This window comes from Sprattus sprattus (assembly GCF_963457725.1).
Source record: "Sprattus sprattus genome assembly, chromosome: 9".
NCBI lineage: Eukaryota > Metazoa > Chordata > Actinopteri > Clupeiformes > Clupeidae > Sprattus > Sprattus sprattus.
In genome coordinates this window covers 27,185,728-27,204,637 of record NC_137928.1, presented here as the reverse complement: position 1 = coordinate 27,204,637, position 18,910 = coordinate 27,185,728, and the positions used below count along the sequence as shown (strand labels likewise).

The window sequence follows — 18,910 nt, the reverse complement described above, 5'->3', positions numbered from 1 at the left end:
ACATGCGGATCCCAGTGGAAAGCTTAACACAAAACAAGTTGAAATACTTCTGGAGTCAACGGTGGAGGTGATTGTCCACGGCACGCAGCAAGGTGGTTTTCATGGTCTGCCACCCTCAAGGCATACCGCTCTCTGACCGGTCCCCCTGTGGTGTCTGATGATGGAGAGCTCAGGGTGATTATTTTTAAAGGGACAATGTCCAGACACAGGAAACGAGGCAGGTAAGCCAGGCAACAGGGTCTGTTGAGTCAGAAGATGACACAGGTGGTGGTGATGATGGTGCCTAATAGGCTCGGTGGGAGGGGTGTCTGTGGAGCAAGGTGGCTGTCTGGTGTAGATGTTTGGCAATTTGGTTTGATTTTATGGTTGGAATGGTGATTTAAGACTGTGGAATGTTACAGGGCTAGGCCAGAGTTTGGAATGGTGGTGTGGAGAAGGGGGGTGAACAACAGAGTGTGTGTGTGTGTTGGGTGGTTGGGAGTGAGGTTTGTAACAGGTCTGTAGATGAGATGTGTAGATGTGGCTCTAGCGTGTCTCCAGCAGCCAGTCGAACAGACCTACAGGGGGCGCTGTGTCCTGCTGGGCCTCCAGCAGCTGGCAATACTGCACCACTGCACCAAACAGATCGCCGACGCGCCAGGACCTGTGGCTAACCAGCTGCACCACGCGCTGGAACTGAGGCAAACACACAAACACACACATGTACATAATACAATTAGAGGGGGTCACATACACATATGCACATAATCAGTTAGGCTCTCTCTCTCTCTCTCTCTAAGTCTAATCTAAATGAAACCTTATACTAACCAAACCAGTTCAGTTTCATTAAGCTCTCCATTGCCCCTCGGGGGACATCTGTACTAGATTCACGTCAAGACAATATTCATGACTATACATAAAGGAAGTCATAACATGCTCAGAGATCAGTCGCATGAAGATAAATTCCCCCATGTGACCAAAAACACATTGAATTACAATATAATTATCCATGTGAGTCTCACTTTTTCGTCTTAACTCTTTATTTTTATCTTGAAGCTAAATGTATTCATTCTATTTGCTTTGATCACAAAGTTTTAATTATTTCTTTGATCTGCTATTTGCTTACTATGTACCCCTCTTGCGAGTTGCTTTTGATAAAAGCTTCTGCCAAATGACTAGATGCATCTTCTATAGTACATGTGAATGTAATTGTGTTTGCAAAAAAAAACATCGATATTATATGAAAAGGTTTTTCACAATTTATTTTCACAAAATGTATGAATAATTGGAAGTGAGTACTCTGCCTGACCACACTACACAGTCTAGACTTCCTAAGGGCCTAGTGTTGTACCATGTGAATGTTGCATTAGAAGGAAGTACTCTGTACTGTATCCTTCCTTAGGGCCCTGTGCTGTACCTTGTGGATGTTGTAATAGAAGGGAGCAGGTTACTCTGCCTAACCAGGTGGAGGCTACACAGCCCCAGACCACGGTGCTGTACCTTGTGGATGTTGTGCTGCTGGGACCTCCTGAAGTGCAGAGTGGGAGTGCCCAGCTCTGATGCTGCCATCCACTGGAGCGTGGCACGTAGCTCCAGGTCCACACTATCTACTTCCAGGTCAAAGTTCAACACCAGGAGCTCCCGCGAGCTGCCACTGCTCGCACAGGTGCTGATGGGGCTTTCTGCACAGGGCAGAGACATGAAACACATAAATACACATACACACACATACATACACATAGCACATACACACATACACACACACATACAGTACATACAAGCACACAAATACATACCCTCTTCTCAAAACCAAGGACATTATTTGTAGAGTCTGTATAAGTAATGGAAACATTCCTAGTATGGATTTATCTGCCGGGATAGAACACTCTTAGCTGGGGGATACATTACTGAGAGAATGTGAGAAAAGGAAGGATATTTTAGAGCTAACCCAAATATAAAACTATTGAGGGATTAATTTCTCTCTCTCAACTCTTTCTTATTCTCGTTATCTGGTAATTAGCTGCCATTATAGTGCCTTTTTCATTCTTTGCTGGACTCAATTCTCACACACTTTTTTCAACTTCACACATCACACTATACTTTCTTATTCACTCGAATTCTCTCTCTCCCTCTTCTCCCTTGTCCTTCACTCCTTAACTCTATTTTTCAAACTGTGGGCTGACCACTGACGGCACAGAGCCACTGGCAGAGGTGTTGATGCCAATGTGCTCCCGCAAATTACTCATTTATGAAGTGTGAACCTGTGGGAAATTTTGACCTCTCTCTCTCTCTGATTTTTTCTATTCCTCTTTCTTTGTCTGTCATCTTTCCACTCTTTCTCTCTCTCTCTCTGGGGCACTGTGACAGAGGAGGCAGAGCAGGCCATTGCCTTGGCCCCTGAGGACAGCTGATTACATTAGTACACGATTCCTGAGAACCCCCTTGACATATATGATTCCATACAAGAGACTTAAATTACAAGTCCAGAAAACCCCCTATGGATTCTCCACAGATAGACCCACATATGTCCACAGATAGACCCACATGTCTCCACAGATATACCCACATGTCTCCACAGATAGACCCACATGTCTCCACAGATAGACCCACATGTCTCCACAGATAGACCCACATATCTCCACAGATAGACCCACATGTCTCCACAGATAGACCCACATATCTCCACAGATATACCCACATGTCTCCACAGATAGACCCACATATCTCCACAGATAGACCCACATGTCTCCACAGATAGACCCACATATCTCCACAGATAGACCCACATGTCTCCACAGATAGACCCACATGTCTCCACAGATAGGCCTGCATGTCTCCACAGATATGCCTACTTAAGACGTTCAGAGGACAGTGACTTGCCTTACAAAATATCTTCTGACATTATTCTGCATAACGTGTCCGCACACACACATTTTAAACTATTTACAATTAATATATAATTATATATTTGTAGCAGTTCCTTCACTTTCCACCTTTTGCTCTGCTCATGATGCACACACTCACCACTCACTTCATCAAGTAAATATGCACTTTATTCTACACTTTTAAAAGTAAAAGGTTTGCTTGAATAGATACCCTTTGTAGATGTGTAGAAGGTGGGGGTCAGGGGGAAGGTTTAGGGGGTCAATGCTCAGATACTTGGGTACGTTTTGCAGTCGCCAGTTGTAGCTAACTCAATACTGGACCGATTTTGATCGCTTATTGTCCATAGTAAATGTTCGGTCCCTAAAAATAGAGCTTGGGTTGAAAATGCCGAAGTTTTTATTTCAATCCTGAATGATTCACCATTTTCTCATTGGCATCTCTCAGTGTTGCCTATGTTGCTCTAGTCACATAGCTAAGCCAGGCATAGTAGAAGCACAGATATCATGCACAGACAAATCACACTTCTTTGGTAGAGAATTAACATAACTTAAGTCAAGAACCACATCACCCACAGTGAGGTTTCCCAACACCCTTGAATCTCCACTTCGTTTTAGATGTTAATTTATGTCTGAGATGGTGTTAAGGGTTCTGATCAGTGTCAGTGGCTTGTCATTGGTGAGGATGCAGAGACAGCAATTAGGCAGGGCTCTCAATTCTCACTGTTTTCACAGAGGCTGGTGAATACCATTTTATAAAGATGACACCTATTAGGTCACTGGTGGGTGTGTGTGTGTGTGTGTGTGGTGTGGACTGTGAGTGTGAGTGTGTGTGTGTGTGTGTGTGTGTGTGTGTGTGTGTGTTTGGTCACTCACCTTCAAGACTCTCCTTCAAAGCATCTTTCTTCTCAGATTCGTCACTGGAGCAGAGAGGTGAGGCAAAGAGGAGAGAGAAGTGAGAGAGGAGGAGAGAGCAAGACAAGTGGGGGGGGGGGGGGGGGGGGGTGTAAGAGAAGGACACAATGAATGATTCATTCTACCTTTCATCTGACATTTCAGATTTTACTTTATTCCTTTACTTGCTCTGCTTAAAGGGGCCATATGTAAACTTGACGGGCTGTAGGCTAGCCACGCACATTATTTCATCCTTCCAACCCTAAGCAGAATGGGGCAATGTATTAATACTTTTGCAGTTAGCATTGACCATTAATGTTAACTGATGGAATTGCTACAGAGTGTTCCATTTCTCCACAAATTAATAACCGCTAACTGTCATTATTTTACCCTCTGAAAATGGATTTTTGGCGTTAAAAACACCATTTCTGAAAGTTTGGTCTTATGCCCGTGTCTTATGCCAGTTTGCTTTTGACGTCTGGTCTTTAGATTAAGCCTACCTGATTCTCTGAGATGATGTCTCCTGGAACCCCTCCAAGTCCACCAGTCCTAAGCTAGATGTACTGCTGTTCCCATTCCTGTTGGGGCACAAGTTGAAGACACCACACCGGACACACACATACACACATACACACACACACACACACACACACACACACAGAGTTTAGCCTTTTAGAGTAATTTAATCTATCATTTAATCTCATTTTAAGAGGATGAAAAAAAAAACGAGAGAGCAAGAGAGAGATATAGAGAGAAAGAGCAATGATGCTGAGCGGTGCTTATTAGCTGGTGAGTATCACACACAGAAGCTTAGCCAGGGCTGAGGCAGGCACTGCCACCCTGGCATGGACGAGGGAAGGCCAATAAGGCAAGCAGGTGGAACAGTCACTCCCATGGATTGGAGAAGAGAGGTCACACATGGTCAAGGGTTCAGCTTCACTCACAGGTCAAGCAGTAATAGCACTAAACACTAACACGCATGGACACTCACACACAGACACACATACACGTACACACACACACACACACACACATAAACATATGTGGTTATATCTGCCCTTCACGCATAGACAGCCTTTGCATACACTCACGACTCAGAGTGCGCATTTGTATTTGTATGCGTGTGTGTTTGTGTCTGAGTGTTTTGATCTTCCAGCCATACCGAGTTTGCCAGATACTACTTTGATTCTCAGAGTATGAACTCTAATCAAATCTCTCCTCACAAAGCACCACCCCAGGCTGTGTGTGAGTGTGTTGTGCGCATGTGTGCCTATGGGTTGATGAGAATGTGTGTGTGTGTGTGTATTTATTATTTACTATTTCTCTGTATTAAGCTGAAGTTAATGTAATGTGATGAGAGTGTTTAAAGAAGCAGTCTGAGGTTGTGACTGCTGTCCTGACCACTTATGGGAGGCTGGGATGCATCTTTAGCCCACAAGGCATTCTGGGTAGGAGGGATAACAGGGTTATTTCAGAACGCTACACAATAAGAACTCCCTCCCATGTTTAGCCTCAAAATGTAGCCTGCTTACCAGGATAACCCCTGGGTAGTCTTCTCTGGCTCACAAAACAAAAACACACAGACACACACAGATACACACATATACATATACACCCAAACACAGACTAAGGTCAGTTTATTTGGGCACTACCTGCAAGAAAGATCAATTTCTTGTCACAACACATCACAGTTTAGTGAGGGCATTAGCATCTGCGTTAGCGTTCAGATGTTAGCATGGCGGTGGGGATGGAGCGGCGTTTAGTGGTTGGCATTTAGGAAAACTGCATGATGGGATACTGGCAGGTTTGACGAGCGGACAGGAGTTGTTTTGAGACCACTGACCCCTCACTCAGGTGGATAAAGCTACTGGTCTCCTCCTGTGGGTCGTCGTCGGGGGCAACGACCTGTGCCCAGCTGCCTGATCCGCTGTCCTCGCTGCTGTTACTGAAAGACCGGTACTGTGGTGGCCCACTGTCACCCGACGGTGGCGGAGGCTGTGCCGCAATCGGCTTGTCCCTGTCGCTGCCGGAGTGTTGAGGAAGGGACACCGTCACCAACACAGATCTAGACCAGTCCTACACAACCCCACAAGTCTTTGCTATCTGTTAAATTGGTATTTCCTGGAGGAGTTTTGTATTTTTTTTTTGACTGGCCAGGATAAATGTTGGAAGGGGATGGTTTTCTCTTGGGGGTTTCACATTGATAGAAATGACACACAACACAACAAGCACACAATACAGGACTGTAGACAGACACACATTTTGTTTCACATATCGCATATTATGTGTGTGCAGTGTTTCAGCGTTTTGGCATAACATTGTGTTTATAATCATACAACTTTCATTCAGCCTTAAAGTCTGAATTCCATTGCACAGCCTGACTATCACTGTTTTGAACTCTGAGCATATGTGTGTCACTTGAACAGATCAAACGATGTGTCCAAACGGATGAGAAAGACATCTGGGGAACTACAGGTTCTTAGGAGCTGTCACCCTTAGTAAAAACCAAGGGGGTGCATTCCAAGGAGCTCTCCTCTCATTATGTGTCTCTCTTCCAGGGTGTTCATCTTCAGTTCCAAAAATATAAAAAAATGTCAAGCACCTCCTCAAAAGCTCCTTCCATCCCCTATTCAAAATCACATCACTCTAATGTATGCGTCTAAATGTGACTTTGTGTGTGTGTGTGTGTGTGTATGTGTGTGTGTGTGTGTGTGTGTGTGTGTGTGTATGTTGCTGTGTTTGCACTGATGTCTGCCTAAAGGTCAGTCGAATGTCATCCTATCGCTCATGCCCGCTGTACTTGTCCATTCCACCTATGGTCCTGTCAGCAGTGCGAGGCGGCTAAAAGTCACTGAGTCTGAGGCAAGCCTCATTATGTCAAAGAGCAAAGATGGGAGTATGTGTGTGTGTGTGTGTGTGTGTGTGTGTATGTGTGTGTGTGTGTGTGTCTGAAAGGGACAAGAGTGGGGGCTGAAAAGCATCTTTAAAGATCAAAGGCATGTCTCTCCTCCAGCGAGCTCAAAGCCCTCTGGGTGATCCCTAAGAGTGAAGGAGCCATGTGTGTTCTTCAGCAAGACCCCCACAGCCCTCGCCTTCCCCCAATCACTCACTTCTTCCCTCTTTTCCACTCTACTCTTCTTCTGCTTCAGTCGAAATCTACCCTTTTTAATTCCCTCTCTGAGCCCTCTTTCTTCTGCAATCTCTCTCTCGCTCTCTCTCTCTCCAGTAGATGAAAACCGTGTGATCTTAAGTCTGGGCCTCGTGCTTTGAGCACTCACCCCTGATAAGATAGGTGTGTGTGCAGATTTGTATGTGTGTGTGTGCAGAGGACAAGTGAGATGACTTGATCCTCACAAATCAGAAGAGTGTGTGTTCATGTATGTGTGTGAGTCAGAGAGAGAGAGAGAGAGAGAGACTGTAATGTTACGCATTAAGATGGGGTACACCAGACTTCACGTGCAATTTATATACTGAGGGAAACGTGACGCCTTGCTAACTCATACATATGTATTCAAGAGGGATGCATATAAAATGGGAGAAGATACAGACAGTATGGCTGATAACATACTCGGGCAATTACAGTTCAGGCGGTTAACAAAAGGACGATTTTGAGGGGAAATCATTGTACCTCATTAGGGATCGAGTACTCCAGTGTAACAGTACAACACTACAGTACTGAATGTATGGTACATTCTCAGAGGAAACACCCTCAAGTTATGACCAACAAAGTACCACTGACAGTCAAATCGACATTCTGCAAAGAATGCATAATATTTTCATTGTATGAAATCAGTAATATAAAATCATTGGCCCATAGCTGGTTGCACTTATTTGTGCCTTTCCACATCATATTTGTATTAAAATAGTGTTAAAATAAGCGTTTAAAATAGAAAACCTGATTTGATTGTTCATACAAAACATTGCAGTGACCTTATTTGTGATAACTTATTCTCATTTGTGTCAGTGACATTACTTCTATGTCCTAAATGTATAAGTTTCCTTTCCCTCTCTGAGCTTGTGGCAAATCTCTAATGCTTTTCACACTGACCCTGTGTTCTTCGCATCATCTAGCTTTAAATTTGACACTATTTCAACACTGATGGTTTCACACGGCATTTGTGTTCTTCTCATCATCTAGCTTTAAATCAGACACTATTTCAACACTGCGCCTGTGTTCTTCTCATCATCTAGCTTTAAATCAGACACTATTTCAACACTGCGCCTGTGTTCTTCTCATCATCTAGCTTTAAATGAGACACTATTTCAACACTGATTGCTACAGCAGGTTGTGGTCTCATCAAGTTTCAATTTGCACTGCACCCAAACAAACATACACATATCTGGTCAACTGTCTGTATACCTGTGTGTGGATACACGCGTGTTGGTTTGTGATGGTGTGTATGAGTTGGTGTGTGTGAAGCATATGCATATCGAGTAGCAGACAGCAGCCGTCACCTTGTCCTGCAGGATGGTGTTCTCTCTCTGCCCCTCTGTGCTCCCACCTGGGCGGGCCTCTCTGGTGGCCCCTCCCCTGACTCCTCCCTCTGGTCCGGCTCAATGTGGATGAGTGGCACTTCTCTGGCCGCCCCCCTCGCCTGCGCCCCTCCCTCCGTGCTGTCCTGCTGCTCCAAACTCGGCCGGCTCTTGCCCCCCACGGGCCGCGAATGCTTGAAACCCCGCCGCCTCTCCCCGACAGGAAGTGGATGCTGCCGACCAGTGACCACTTCCTGTTGCTGCTGTGGCTGTCCACTTGCGCCCAGTGCTGCGGACCTCCCTCCCTCTACGATGTCTGCGGCCAGGCGGCTGGCGTAGTTACACACTCCGGGCTGCGTCGTTGTCGTTGTCGTTGTAGTCACCATCTCCAAGGAGACCTCACAGGGGTCACTGGAGTCATCGGTGGGGTTGGCGATGATCTTGTTTTTGCGCATGAGCGACTCGATGGAGCTGGACCAGGTGTCGTGGATGAGCATGTCGGTGGCGCGGTCCGTCTGGCCCAGGCGGTAAAGGCACGAATCCGACTTACAGAGGCCTGCTGCCGAGGCGTTTTGAGCGGACCTCACGCTCAGCCCGCCCGCGTCTCCCACTCCGCCGCCGGTGCTGCCCCTCGAGCCCCGCGCAAACCCGTCAAAGGAGTTGGCCTTGATCGGCGCTGTGACACTGAGGCGCGAGTCTGACGAGCGCCGGTCGGGCACGGAGGACTGCCGTATGCAGAAGGGGCTCCTGGCGGACGGCGATGGCGGCAGCAGGCTGTTGCTCCACTCCTTGGCTCGGCTCAGTCCGCTCACGCTGCCGCAGCCGTAGCCGCCCCCGAAGTGCAGCATCTCGGGCCGGCCGTCCCTGTCCATGTTGCGCAGCATGTAGCGGTAGAACTCCTCGGTGATGCTCTCGGTGCTGGACTGCTTGGACAGGCAGCAGGAGGACGAGCGCAGGCTCAGGTGTCCGTTGCGGCGCCCCCCTGTGGCGGCCTGTTGCACGGCGGCCTGCAGGATGTTGCTGGCGCTCTTCCCGGCGTAGTAGTCCAGCAGCAAATCGAAGCCACGGCCCTCTGCCTCCATCTGGCCCACTATGAAGCTGGAGAACTCGTCGGTGATGCTCTCGCAGCTAGACTGCTTGGACACTGAGCTCCCGCGGCTCAGGTCAGGACCCAGACGACTGCCAGGGCCCAGAGTGACGCCAGCCAAGCCGCCACGGCCCCCATTCTGGCCCGAGGGCTCTTCCTCGGGGATACTCTCGCAGCTGGCAGCCTTCCCCCGGGTGCTCCAGCGCTCACACTGCAGCCGCCCGCGCGGGGAGGACGGGCAGGGGGAGGAGGTGGCGGAGGGAGGGCCCTGCTGCTTTGAGGCGGAGGTGGCAGATGTCGAGGAGGTGTCCACTACGCTCAGCTCGGGGCAATTGAGAATGCGTGCAGTCACCTCAGAGGCGAACAGGGCAAAGGGGTCGGTGATGCCGTTGGTGTTGTTGCTACTGCCGTTGAGGTGGTTGCCATTGTGATGGCCGTTGCCGCCAATTCCGAGAGGCTCCAGGTCCAGGTTGATGGTCTCGTCCACCACGCGGTTCACCAGCCGCTCCATGAGCTCAGGCTGCTCCTCAGTCTTGCGCTTGATCTCACTGAGCCGCGGCGGGCGGTGCTTCTTGCGGAGCCCTCCGGCGGCAGCTGAGCAACAGGCAGGCAGCAGGCAGGACGCCTCCAGCCCCGCCCCTCCAGCTATTCCCCCGCCCAGAGCCCCCGCCCCCTTCAGAGCACAGAACCACGGCTGTTTTCCGCTCGAGTTTTCCAGGCAGATGGCTGCCAGCTCCGTCGCCATGGAGACCACCGTGGTGGCCAGGTCCTCGGCGAAGCAGGTGACGGGCGTGCGGGGGTCGCCCAGCGAGTGCTGCGGGCTCAGGGCGTAGGGCTTGACCTCCTGAACTCTGCCCCTGAGCCGGTCGTGGAGCGGTGAGCCTTCCAGAGACGGCAGCTTGGTCTCCACGCTGCACTCCCTCTCTTTTCTCCCCCAACCTCTCTCCGCCCCGCCCTCCTGCTCCGTTGCCATGGAAACGGCATACTCACCATCGCCGCTGGATTTGCGGGTGCGCTGAGGTGACCCTACCAGCCCCATGACTCCTCCTCCTCCTCCTCCTCCCCATCCTCTTCCTCCTCTGTCACGGGCCTGCGAGCGCCTGTCTCGGGTGTAGTCGCCGCTGCCCCTCTTGCTGCCTCGGCGCGCGATGTGGCTGAGCCGGCGCGCGGTCAACTGGAGCACGTCGAACAGGACCCCCTCGGTGCTCTCACGCAGCTGCCCCTCCCAGTCGGACCCTCCCGCATCCTTCTCCCGGCCCTCCAGCTCGCGCTGCTTCTCCGCCTTCTCCAGCACGTGCTCCAGGACACTCTCTGCCACGTCACGCACAAACTCATTTTCCTCCTCTTCCACATACTCCTGTTCCTCGCCTTCAACCTCTTCTTCGGCCTCCCCCCCGCCATCCTCCTGGTCTCCGTCTCGGACGCTGCGTTCCACTCCGGTCACCCCGGCTAACAGGCGGCGCTGGGTGCTCTCCAGCAGCTGTGCCACGCTGCGCTGCTGCTGGGGTCGGGGCCGCGACAGCAGTGCGGTGGCCTCGCTCAGGAGAACCCGCGCCAGGTTGGCCCGCGACGCCTCCACGCTGGTGCCTCCTGCCAGGCTGGCGTGGAGTGGCACGGCGGCGCTAGCCTGTGCGGCTGACAGCAGTCCCAGAGACGGTGAGTAGCGGCCGCCGTTGAGGCACGGTTCGCTGTCGTCCGGCTCCATGGGGTCAAAGGGCAAATCCACGGCCGCCACCGCTCCGGCGACCTGTGCCATCCCGCACATGGCCGAGGTGAGGGAGAAGTCGGCCTCCTCAACACCGCACTCCTCCTCCTCTTCCTCTGTCTGGTCTTCTTCCTCGTCGCCCTCTGTGGCCGTGCGTGTGGGGTCCAGGGTGAGGTGCTGTGCCACCTGCGGAGTGGAGATGGTGCCAATGACACTGGCGGCACACGCCAGCGCCATCTCCACAGGCTTGGAAGCAGCTTGATGCTGCTGCTGGGCCTCTTGGTTCTGCCTCTGGTGCTGGTGCTTGGAGTGTGGGTGATGATGATTATGGTGATGGCGATGATGGTGTCGGTGGTGGGAATGCGGTTGATGTTGATGTTGAGGGGGCGGTCGGTCTTGCTCAGCAGCGGTGCAGGGCGTGTCCTCCGGTCCGTTATCAGACCAGTCGCCGGCCCCTTCCTCCCCGCAGTCGGGGCTCTGGACAATGACGATCTTGGGGAGCTTGAATGAGGAAGAGGATGATGATGATGAAGGCAGGCTAAGGGCGGCGGCAGGGGAGAAGGGGGCCTCATCCTGGGATAGGCGGATGAAGGCGTCCTGCAGCACCGACTCGGCCAGGTTGGTGGCGTAGCGGCCGGCAGACTCCCGGGGATTCTGGGACGAGGAAGAGGCAGAGGCAGAGGCAGAGGAGGTGCGGAGGGTGGCCTCTGAGTCCTCGCTGTCGTTTTGGTCCAGAGATGGGGCCCCAGCAGCACCTCTGCGACGACGAGGTGGGGGCCGACCCCCCCTCAGAAGCTCCATCGCCACCTCTCCCACATCCACACCCTCTGCCTCTACAGAGAGAGAGAGAGAGAGAGAGAGAGAGAGAGAGAGGAGAAATGGGACAATTGTGTTAGGTTTGTAGTAAATCATAAATAACCAAAAAGCTAAAATATGACAGTTAAACATTAAAGAAATAGAAAGGAGAAAATATTGCTTTGCCACCTGAGAAGGAAGGGGGAATAGTGAGGGGTAGGAAGGAAAGAAAAAGGGAGGGCAGAGGAGGGGTAAACGGAGAGAGGGAGTGGAAAATCAATTGAAGTGGAAAGCAAAGTGGGAACGAGGCCTAGAGGGGCGCAGAGAGAGATTGATGAAAGGGATGAGAGAGAGGGAAAGAGAGAGAGGAAAGAAGAGCAGTGGAGAGAGGGAGAGGAGGGTGCCAACTGTTGTTACTGCGGCAGTCTATCTCTCCCTGTGGTGCGGCCCCGCAGGACAAGTGATGAGGTGAGCCAAGCTAAAGTAAGCTATCAATACACCCCACATACACACACACGCTCACTCGCTCTTATTCCGTCTTACTCTCTCTCACTCCCTCTCTCTTTCTCTCGATCCCCCCTCTTGACTTCTTACCTGTACATCTTCCTCTCTCTCTCTCTCTCTCTCTCTCTCTCTCTTTACCTCTTCCTCCCTCTCTCTCTCTCTCTTCCTCCCTCCAGATCTCTATCAGTGGTGGATGTGATCATAAGTATTACACTTGCTCGGAGGAGAGAACACCCTTCAGACATTTCCATATGAATTATAGATTAGCACAGGGTTGGCACAGCGACCCAGGGTGCTCTTCGGCCCAGGGCTGCCTTTGCCCTGAGTAGTGGCGGGCTTCGACTTTGGCCGCCCAAGGCTACTAGACTGCCAGTGTGGCATGTTAAATTATCAGCGTCTGGAAATAATATAATCCACGTAAAAAAACTCCCACACACACCCACACAAATAAACATGTATGTCTACATTCATAAACACACACACACACACACACACACACACACACACACACACACACACACACACACTTAAAATCTAGCTGTGTATGCAAAAATGCCCTCAGCATTCGCCCTAGGTCTAAATGAATGTGTGGTGACCTTTCTGTGAATACAAGTCATTTCACAGAGACAGATTTGCATTAGCGAGAGCCTGAGTCAGCTATCAGGGCGGGCCAGTCAAATTACATTAGCTCTGACTGGGACACTGATAAGGTTTTTTAAGCACTGCTGAAGTGCCCAAATAAGCCTGGATGTAATATTCGCCATGGTACTGCAAGGAACCGCTTAGCAGGCACTGCAATGGCTTTTTATTTGTGTTGGAATGGGCTTCCTGCTGCCTACCCAGAGAGGGATTCAGGCCTGATCTGGTTTGGACCAATGAAAACCATTCCAAAGTCCGAGCGTAGTATCAAAGTATCAGTGCCATGGTATGTGTTGGTTTGTTGTCTTAAGTGGAATAGTGTTAATATGTGTGCTTTAAACTAATGTGTGGTAGGTTGTATGTGTAGCAATGTCTGGTGTCTGGTGTGAAGCAGTATGTGTATGTGTATCAATCACTCGTGTCTGGTGTGAAGCAGTATGTGTATGTGTATCAATCACTTGTGTCTGTGTGAAGCAGTATGTGTATGTGTATCAATCACTTGTGTCTGTGTGAAGCAGTATGTGTATCAATCACTTGTGTCTGTGTGAAGCAGTATGTGTATCAATCACTCGTGTCTGGTGTGAAGCAGTATGTGTATCAATCACTCGTGTCTGGTGTGAAGCAGTATGTGTATCAATCACTTGTGTCTGGTGTGAAGCAGTATGTGTATGTGTATCAATCACTCGTGTCTGTGTGAAGCAGTATGTGTATCAATCACTCGTGTCTTGTGTGAAGCAGTATGTGTAACAATCACTCGTGTCTGGTGTGAAGCAGTATGTGTATGTGTATCAATCACTTGTGTCTGGTGTGAAGCAGTATGTGTATCAATCACTTGTGTCTGGTGTGAAGCAGTATGTGTATGTGTATCAATCACTCGTGTCTTGTGTGAAGCAGTATGTGTAACAATCACTTGTGTCTGGTGTGAAGCAGTATGTGTAACAATCACTCGTGTCTGGTGTGAAGCAGTATGTGTATGTGTATCAATCACTTGTGTCTGGTGTGAAGCAGTATGTGTATCAATCACTTGTGTCTGGTGTGAAGCAGTATGTGTATGTGTATCAATCACTCGTGTCTTGTGTGAAGCAGTATGTGTATCAATCACCAGTGTCTTGTGTGAAGCAGTATGTGTTTGTGTATCAATCACTCGTGTCTGGTGTACTTTACTAGGATGGCACAGTTCCCTGAGCACAGTGGGGAAGAGTGTTCATTGAGTTAGTGTCAGGGGTTCATTTGATTATAGGTTGTCAGCCCCCCCCCCCCCCCCCCCCAGCACATCTTCAGTCCCTCCTTGTGCTGGGCTCACCATATTAATGTGAGTGCAAGTACACGGCTTTGCATTAGCTAACTCAGAGGTGTGTTCAAATTCAGCAAATAGATCTTATACATTTCAACACTTTGTAAACATTCCAATTTCCAAATCATTCAACTTAAATGTAACCCTTAATCCAGCGTCCATATTTGCTCGACAAGAACTACCTCTCTTAGAATTCGTGTATGTTTCGTCAAAAACGTTCTCAGTAACCTTGTTTGCTTTTTTGAATGCACCTCAGGTGTCCTCAGCTCATCAAGAGTGACATCAATGTGCTCAGTCAAGTATGCAGAGCAGGGACAGAGTGAAAACCTGCAATAAAGGAGGCTCAGGAGACTGACCTGAGAACCAATAGAATATCACTAAGGCAACATATGGCTATTGGATACAGAAGTGTGTTTGTGTGTGTGTGTTTGTCTTGTCAACAACAGTGACTTCATGACCATGTTGTTGACTTTAATGATTTGGTGGTCAAAGACCATGGAAGTGTCAACAGCGGCTGAGCATGTGGGTGTCTGTTTGTCTGTGTATCTTTATGGTTTGTTTTTCTTCACAAATTCAGAGATGCTATCTGCAGAGTCTGTGTGATTACAGAGGGGGGAGTGTGGGGGGGGGGGAGGGAGGGGGACTGGAAAATGGGAGATGATCACATAACACTTTGGCCTCATGAGATCTATCAACAAACACATGCAAATACATACATACAAACACACACATGCACAAATGCACGCAAATACATAGACACACGCACACACACACACACTCATCAGCATAGGTCACCTAGGGAGAGTGATGTATAATGACATGTATACACACACACACACTAATCAGCATAGGTAACCTAAGGAGAGTGGTGTATAATGATCAACACTAAACCCCACCATCTGCTGTGCGCTCCCACCATAGCAGAAAATCCAGTTAGGGTGCCACAGCAGCCAATAGCACTAATGCACTTAGCCACGCCACTACTGCAGACATCACTTCACTTCTAACACATTTAACACACACATGTACACACACAAGCACACTCAATCTATCTTTCTTACACACACACACACACATCACACAATCACACACACACACACACACACACACACACACACACACACACACACACACACACACACACACACACACACACACACACACACAATCTCACTTTCCAGATAACTCTTCATTTAACACCACCTACCACTGCTGCCTCATCCTCACATATAATTATGCCCTAATACCACCACCCTAATTATACCTTATTATGACAGGTTCACTACATTGTTTTTCATGTGATGAGGTTGAAGGCCTATACAGTGTCATATTATGACACACTACATACATTATAAATACATTATGTGGTCAGGAGGATATACAATCTATACAATTATACTGTGACATTACAGAAAAGCTGAGTCTGCTGAGTATTATATATTATATAAGCCTGTTTGGAGCGAATCGAGAGACCTACTTAAGGTGTGCTACCCATTTGCTTAAGTGGTGTTAAAGTGACAACATACAAACTGAACAAAGGATCAACTTACTGAAATATGACTTTTTGAAAAAAGATACTTAATTAGTTGACATATGCAGGGTGTTTGTCACAGCACTCTCTCATAGCTGGAGCCTGAGACTCTGACAGGGAAACTCTAGAATCCCATTCTGAATGCCCTGGACCACGCAGCACTCGAGTCGTAGCAGGAACCCCGTCTACAGGCCCATTGGGCTCATAAACCCTTTGTCCCTCTCCTATCCCCAGTGGCAGATGTGTGCTAATGCCAAGCGCTAGCGGATGGCTACACTCCACTGTCTCCTCCTAAAGTGCACTGTGAGAGACAGAAACCCCAGCACCGAGTGGCCTTAATCCCTGTCTGGGACACCTGCCAGACTGCACACGCTCACGCTCATTCACACGCTCATGCACGTCACACAATGCTCTGATATAAATACCTGTCTGAGCACTCCATGCCCCTCATATCCTCCATGAGCCACCGGATGCCAATCTGGTTACAGTGTGACTATGCTATTAAGTGCGCTGTGGTATCTTTAGCAACAACGTCTATTGGCACACTGGTGCTTTAAAACTGAAATGGTGGAAAATATTGTGTGCTTGCGCAGAGAGTGTGAGCAGATGGACAAGCAGACCGGGGGAAGGTTTTTTTAAGGCAGGAGTTTAACTGCTTTGCTTGCTGCTCAAAGGAATCCCAAAGGTGGGATACAGTAAAGCTGTAGTACACAATGATTTGTGCTTACTTGGTGATATCTTGCTAACAGTAATGTGTCCCATATGTGTGTGTGTGTGTGTGTGTGCGTGTGTGTGTGTGTGTGTGTGTTGGGGTCAGTTGGGAAAACATGGCCTGTCTTAGACAATGGGAGAACTGCAGTGTTGTTGTTGTTGTTGTTGTTGTGTGTGTGTGTGTGTGCGTGTGTGTGTGTGTGTGTCTCACCGTTTCTAAAGGGGTCTTCCTCGCTGTCCTCTCCCAGGTGCTCGGAGGCTGTGAGGAAGTCTTCCTCAATCGAGGAGACCGAGCGGTTTGTGTCGTCATCCGTAAAGCACTGGTTGGCCAATCGGCTGAGGCGATGCCTCTCCTGGCCGGACTGCAGGCCAATCAGAAACTTGTTTATCTCGAAGATGATGCTGCCTGGCTGGGTGGGGCGACGCCCCCTCGCACACTGGACCAAACACACATCTGCCGCCCGATGACTCTGAGATGTGCACACACATGTACAGACACCACCAATAAAAACACACAGACAAACCCACAGAAAGATAGACAAACACACACAACAAAGACACACAGAGATATACATATATAAATGTATGCCAAGGAACAAACACACATGGCAGCTGTTAAAGTATTGAGTGATTTCCAGTCATTGCATGAAAAATACCAGTCATTCTCTCCAAGTGATTGAGGTCTTTCTCGACCTTGTTTGTAATGTCCAGGATTGTAATGATGTTTTTTTTCTTAGAGTGAAAGGTTAAATTTCAAAGGTGAATGCTGCTTTGCATTTGTATGCACCTCTTAAAAGGCAGTGTGGCGGGTTATTGATCGTATTGACCTTTGGCCTTGCTGTGATTGGCAGTGATGGAGAATGGCCAAGGTCAGCCCATGCATATTCACCAGGGCAGGAGTCATGCACAGGCTCGGCTGTGTGCGGGCAGGGTGATATGGATTGAGGTGATGCAAGAGCTTGCCTCTGCTTGACAATGTCAGGAGGACCCATGGTTGGGCATGTTCAGGAGGACATGAGTCAGACAAACCTAAGCTTGGGCATGTTCGAGAGAAGATATGAGCTGCGTGATGAGGCCTAATCTATGCTTGGGCATGTTCAGGAACACAGGAGTTGAGTGGTGAGGGCTCAACTTTGCTTGGGGCATGTTCAGGACAACAGTTTTATAAGGCTCAATTGTGCTTGGGCATGTTCAGGAAGACATGAGTTGTATACAGCTAAACTGATCTTGGGCATGTTCAGGAGAACAGGAGCTGTATATGGCTCAACTGTGCTTGGGCATGTTCAGGAAGACATGAGTGGTATACGGCTAACCTGATCTTGGGCATGTTCAGGAAGACTGGAGTTGTAGAGGGCTAACCTGACCTTGGGCATGTTCAGGAAGACATGAGGGGTATACGGCTAACCTGATCTTGGGCATGTTCAGGAAGACATGAGTGGTATACGGCTAACCTGATCTTGGGCATGTTCAGGAAGACTGGAGTGGTATACGGCTAACCTGATCTTGGGCTTGTTCAGGAAGACAGGAGTTGTAGAGGGCTAACCTGATCTTAGGCATGTTTAGGAAGACAGAAGTTGTATACAGCTAACCTGATCTTGAGCATGTTCAGGAGGACAGGAGCTGTATATGGCTCACCTGTGCTTGGGCATGTTCAGGAAGACAGGAGTTGTGTAGGGCTAACCTGATCTCGGGCATGTTAAGGAAAACAGGAGATTGATATGGCTCACCTGTGCATGGGCATGTTCAGGAGGATAGGGTTCAGGGGGCTGCAGGCCGCTCAGCAGCAGAATCTCATTTTCTTTGGGCTGCCGCACACCCAGAGACTCTATCAGCCTCGGCAGCTCAGGAGAGACAGACGCCAACTTCTACAGAGGACAGAGAGAGCGAGAGAGAGAGTGAGAGAGAGAGAGATAGAGAGAGAGAGAGAGATAGGGGGATGCGGGAAGTGAAGGGGACAAACAAACAAAACAAATGAATGACCCCCGCAGCCAGCGGTTTTTCACTGAAGTATGACTTAAGACTTCAGTGCTAATTCCCAGAGGAGCACACATTTACCAGCATGAAAACTACACACAAATGCAGCTAATACAAACATGCGCACACAAAGACCAACACAAAACTACACACATATACACAGCTAATTCACACACAGTCCTCTCATCCTGAGCACACAATCTAATTAGCCTGTAACCATGGAAACCCTTGCTGCGTTTACAGCTCTGAGGGATTAAGGTGGAGAACCCCACGCACCTTGATACAGCTGCCATCATGGCGATCACCGTTATGGCGATCAAGGTTGACAAAGCAAACCTGATGAGGAGGAGAGGAGGAGAGGGGGAAGAGGGAGAGAGGGAGGGACAGAGGGAAAGAGAGAATATTAAAACTTTGAACCACACAAATACCAACACAAATATGA

The 18,910-nt window shown here is 49.0% G+C and overlaps 1 protein-coding gene across 1 annotated transcript in view; it reads right to left on the bottom strand.

Annotated features, from left to right (window-relative positions):
* Positions 1 to 525: 525 nt before the first annotated feature.
* sphkap (SPHK1 interactor, AKAP domain containing) overlaps positions 526 to 18,910 on the bottom strand; it is a gene marked incomplete at both ends in the record, with an annotated part of 74,554 nt that continues 56,169 nt past the window's right edge. The window contains 9 exons of the mRNA XM_080845065.1: positions 526 to 675; positions 1,480 to 1,661; positions 3,738 to 3,781; positions 4,256 to 4,333; positions 5,599 to 5,831; positions 8,258 to 11,853; positions 16,706 to 16,964; positions 18,222 to 18,359; positions 18,745 to 18,804. Of these exons, the coding sequence (XP_080701191.1) occupies positions 526 to 675; positions 1,480 to 1,661; positions 3,738 to 3,781; positions 4,256 to 4,333; positions 5,599 to 5,831; positions 8,258 to 11,853; positions 16,706 to 16,964; positions 18,222 to 18,359; positions 18,745 to 18,804 (4,740 nt within the window). The remainder of the gene's footprint in view (positions 676 to 1,479; positions 1,662 to 3,737; positions 3,782 to 4,255; positions 4,334 to 5,598; positions 5,832 to 8,257; positions 11,854 to 16,705; positions 16,965 to 18,221; positions 18,360 to 18,744; positions 18,805 to 18,910) is intronic.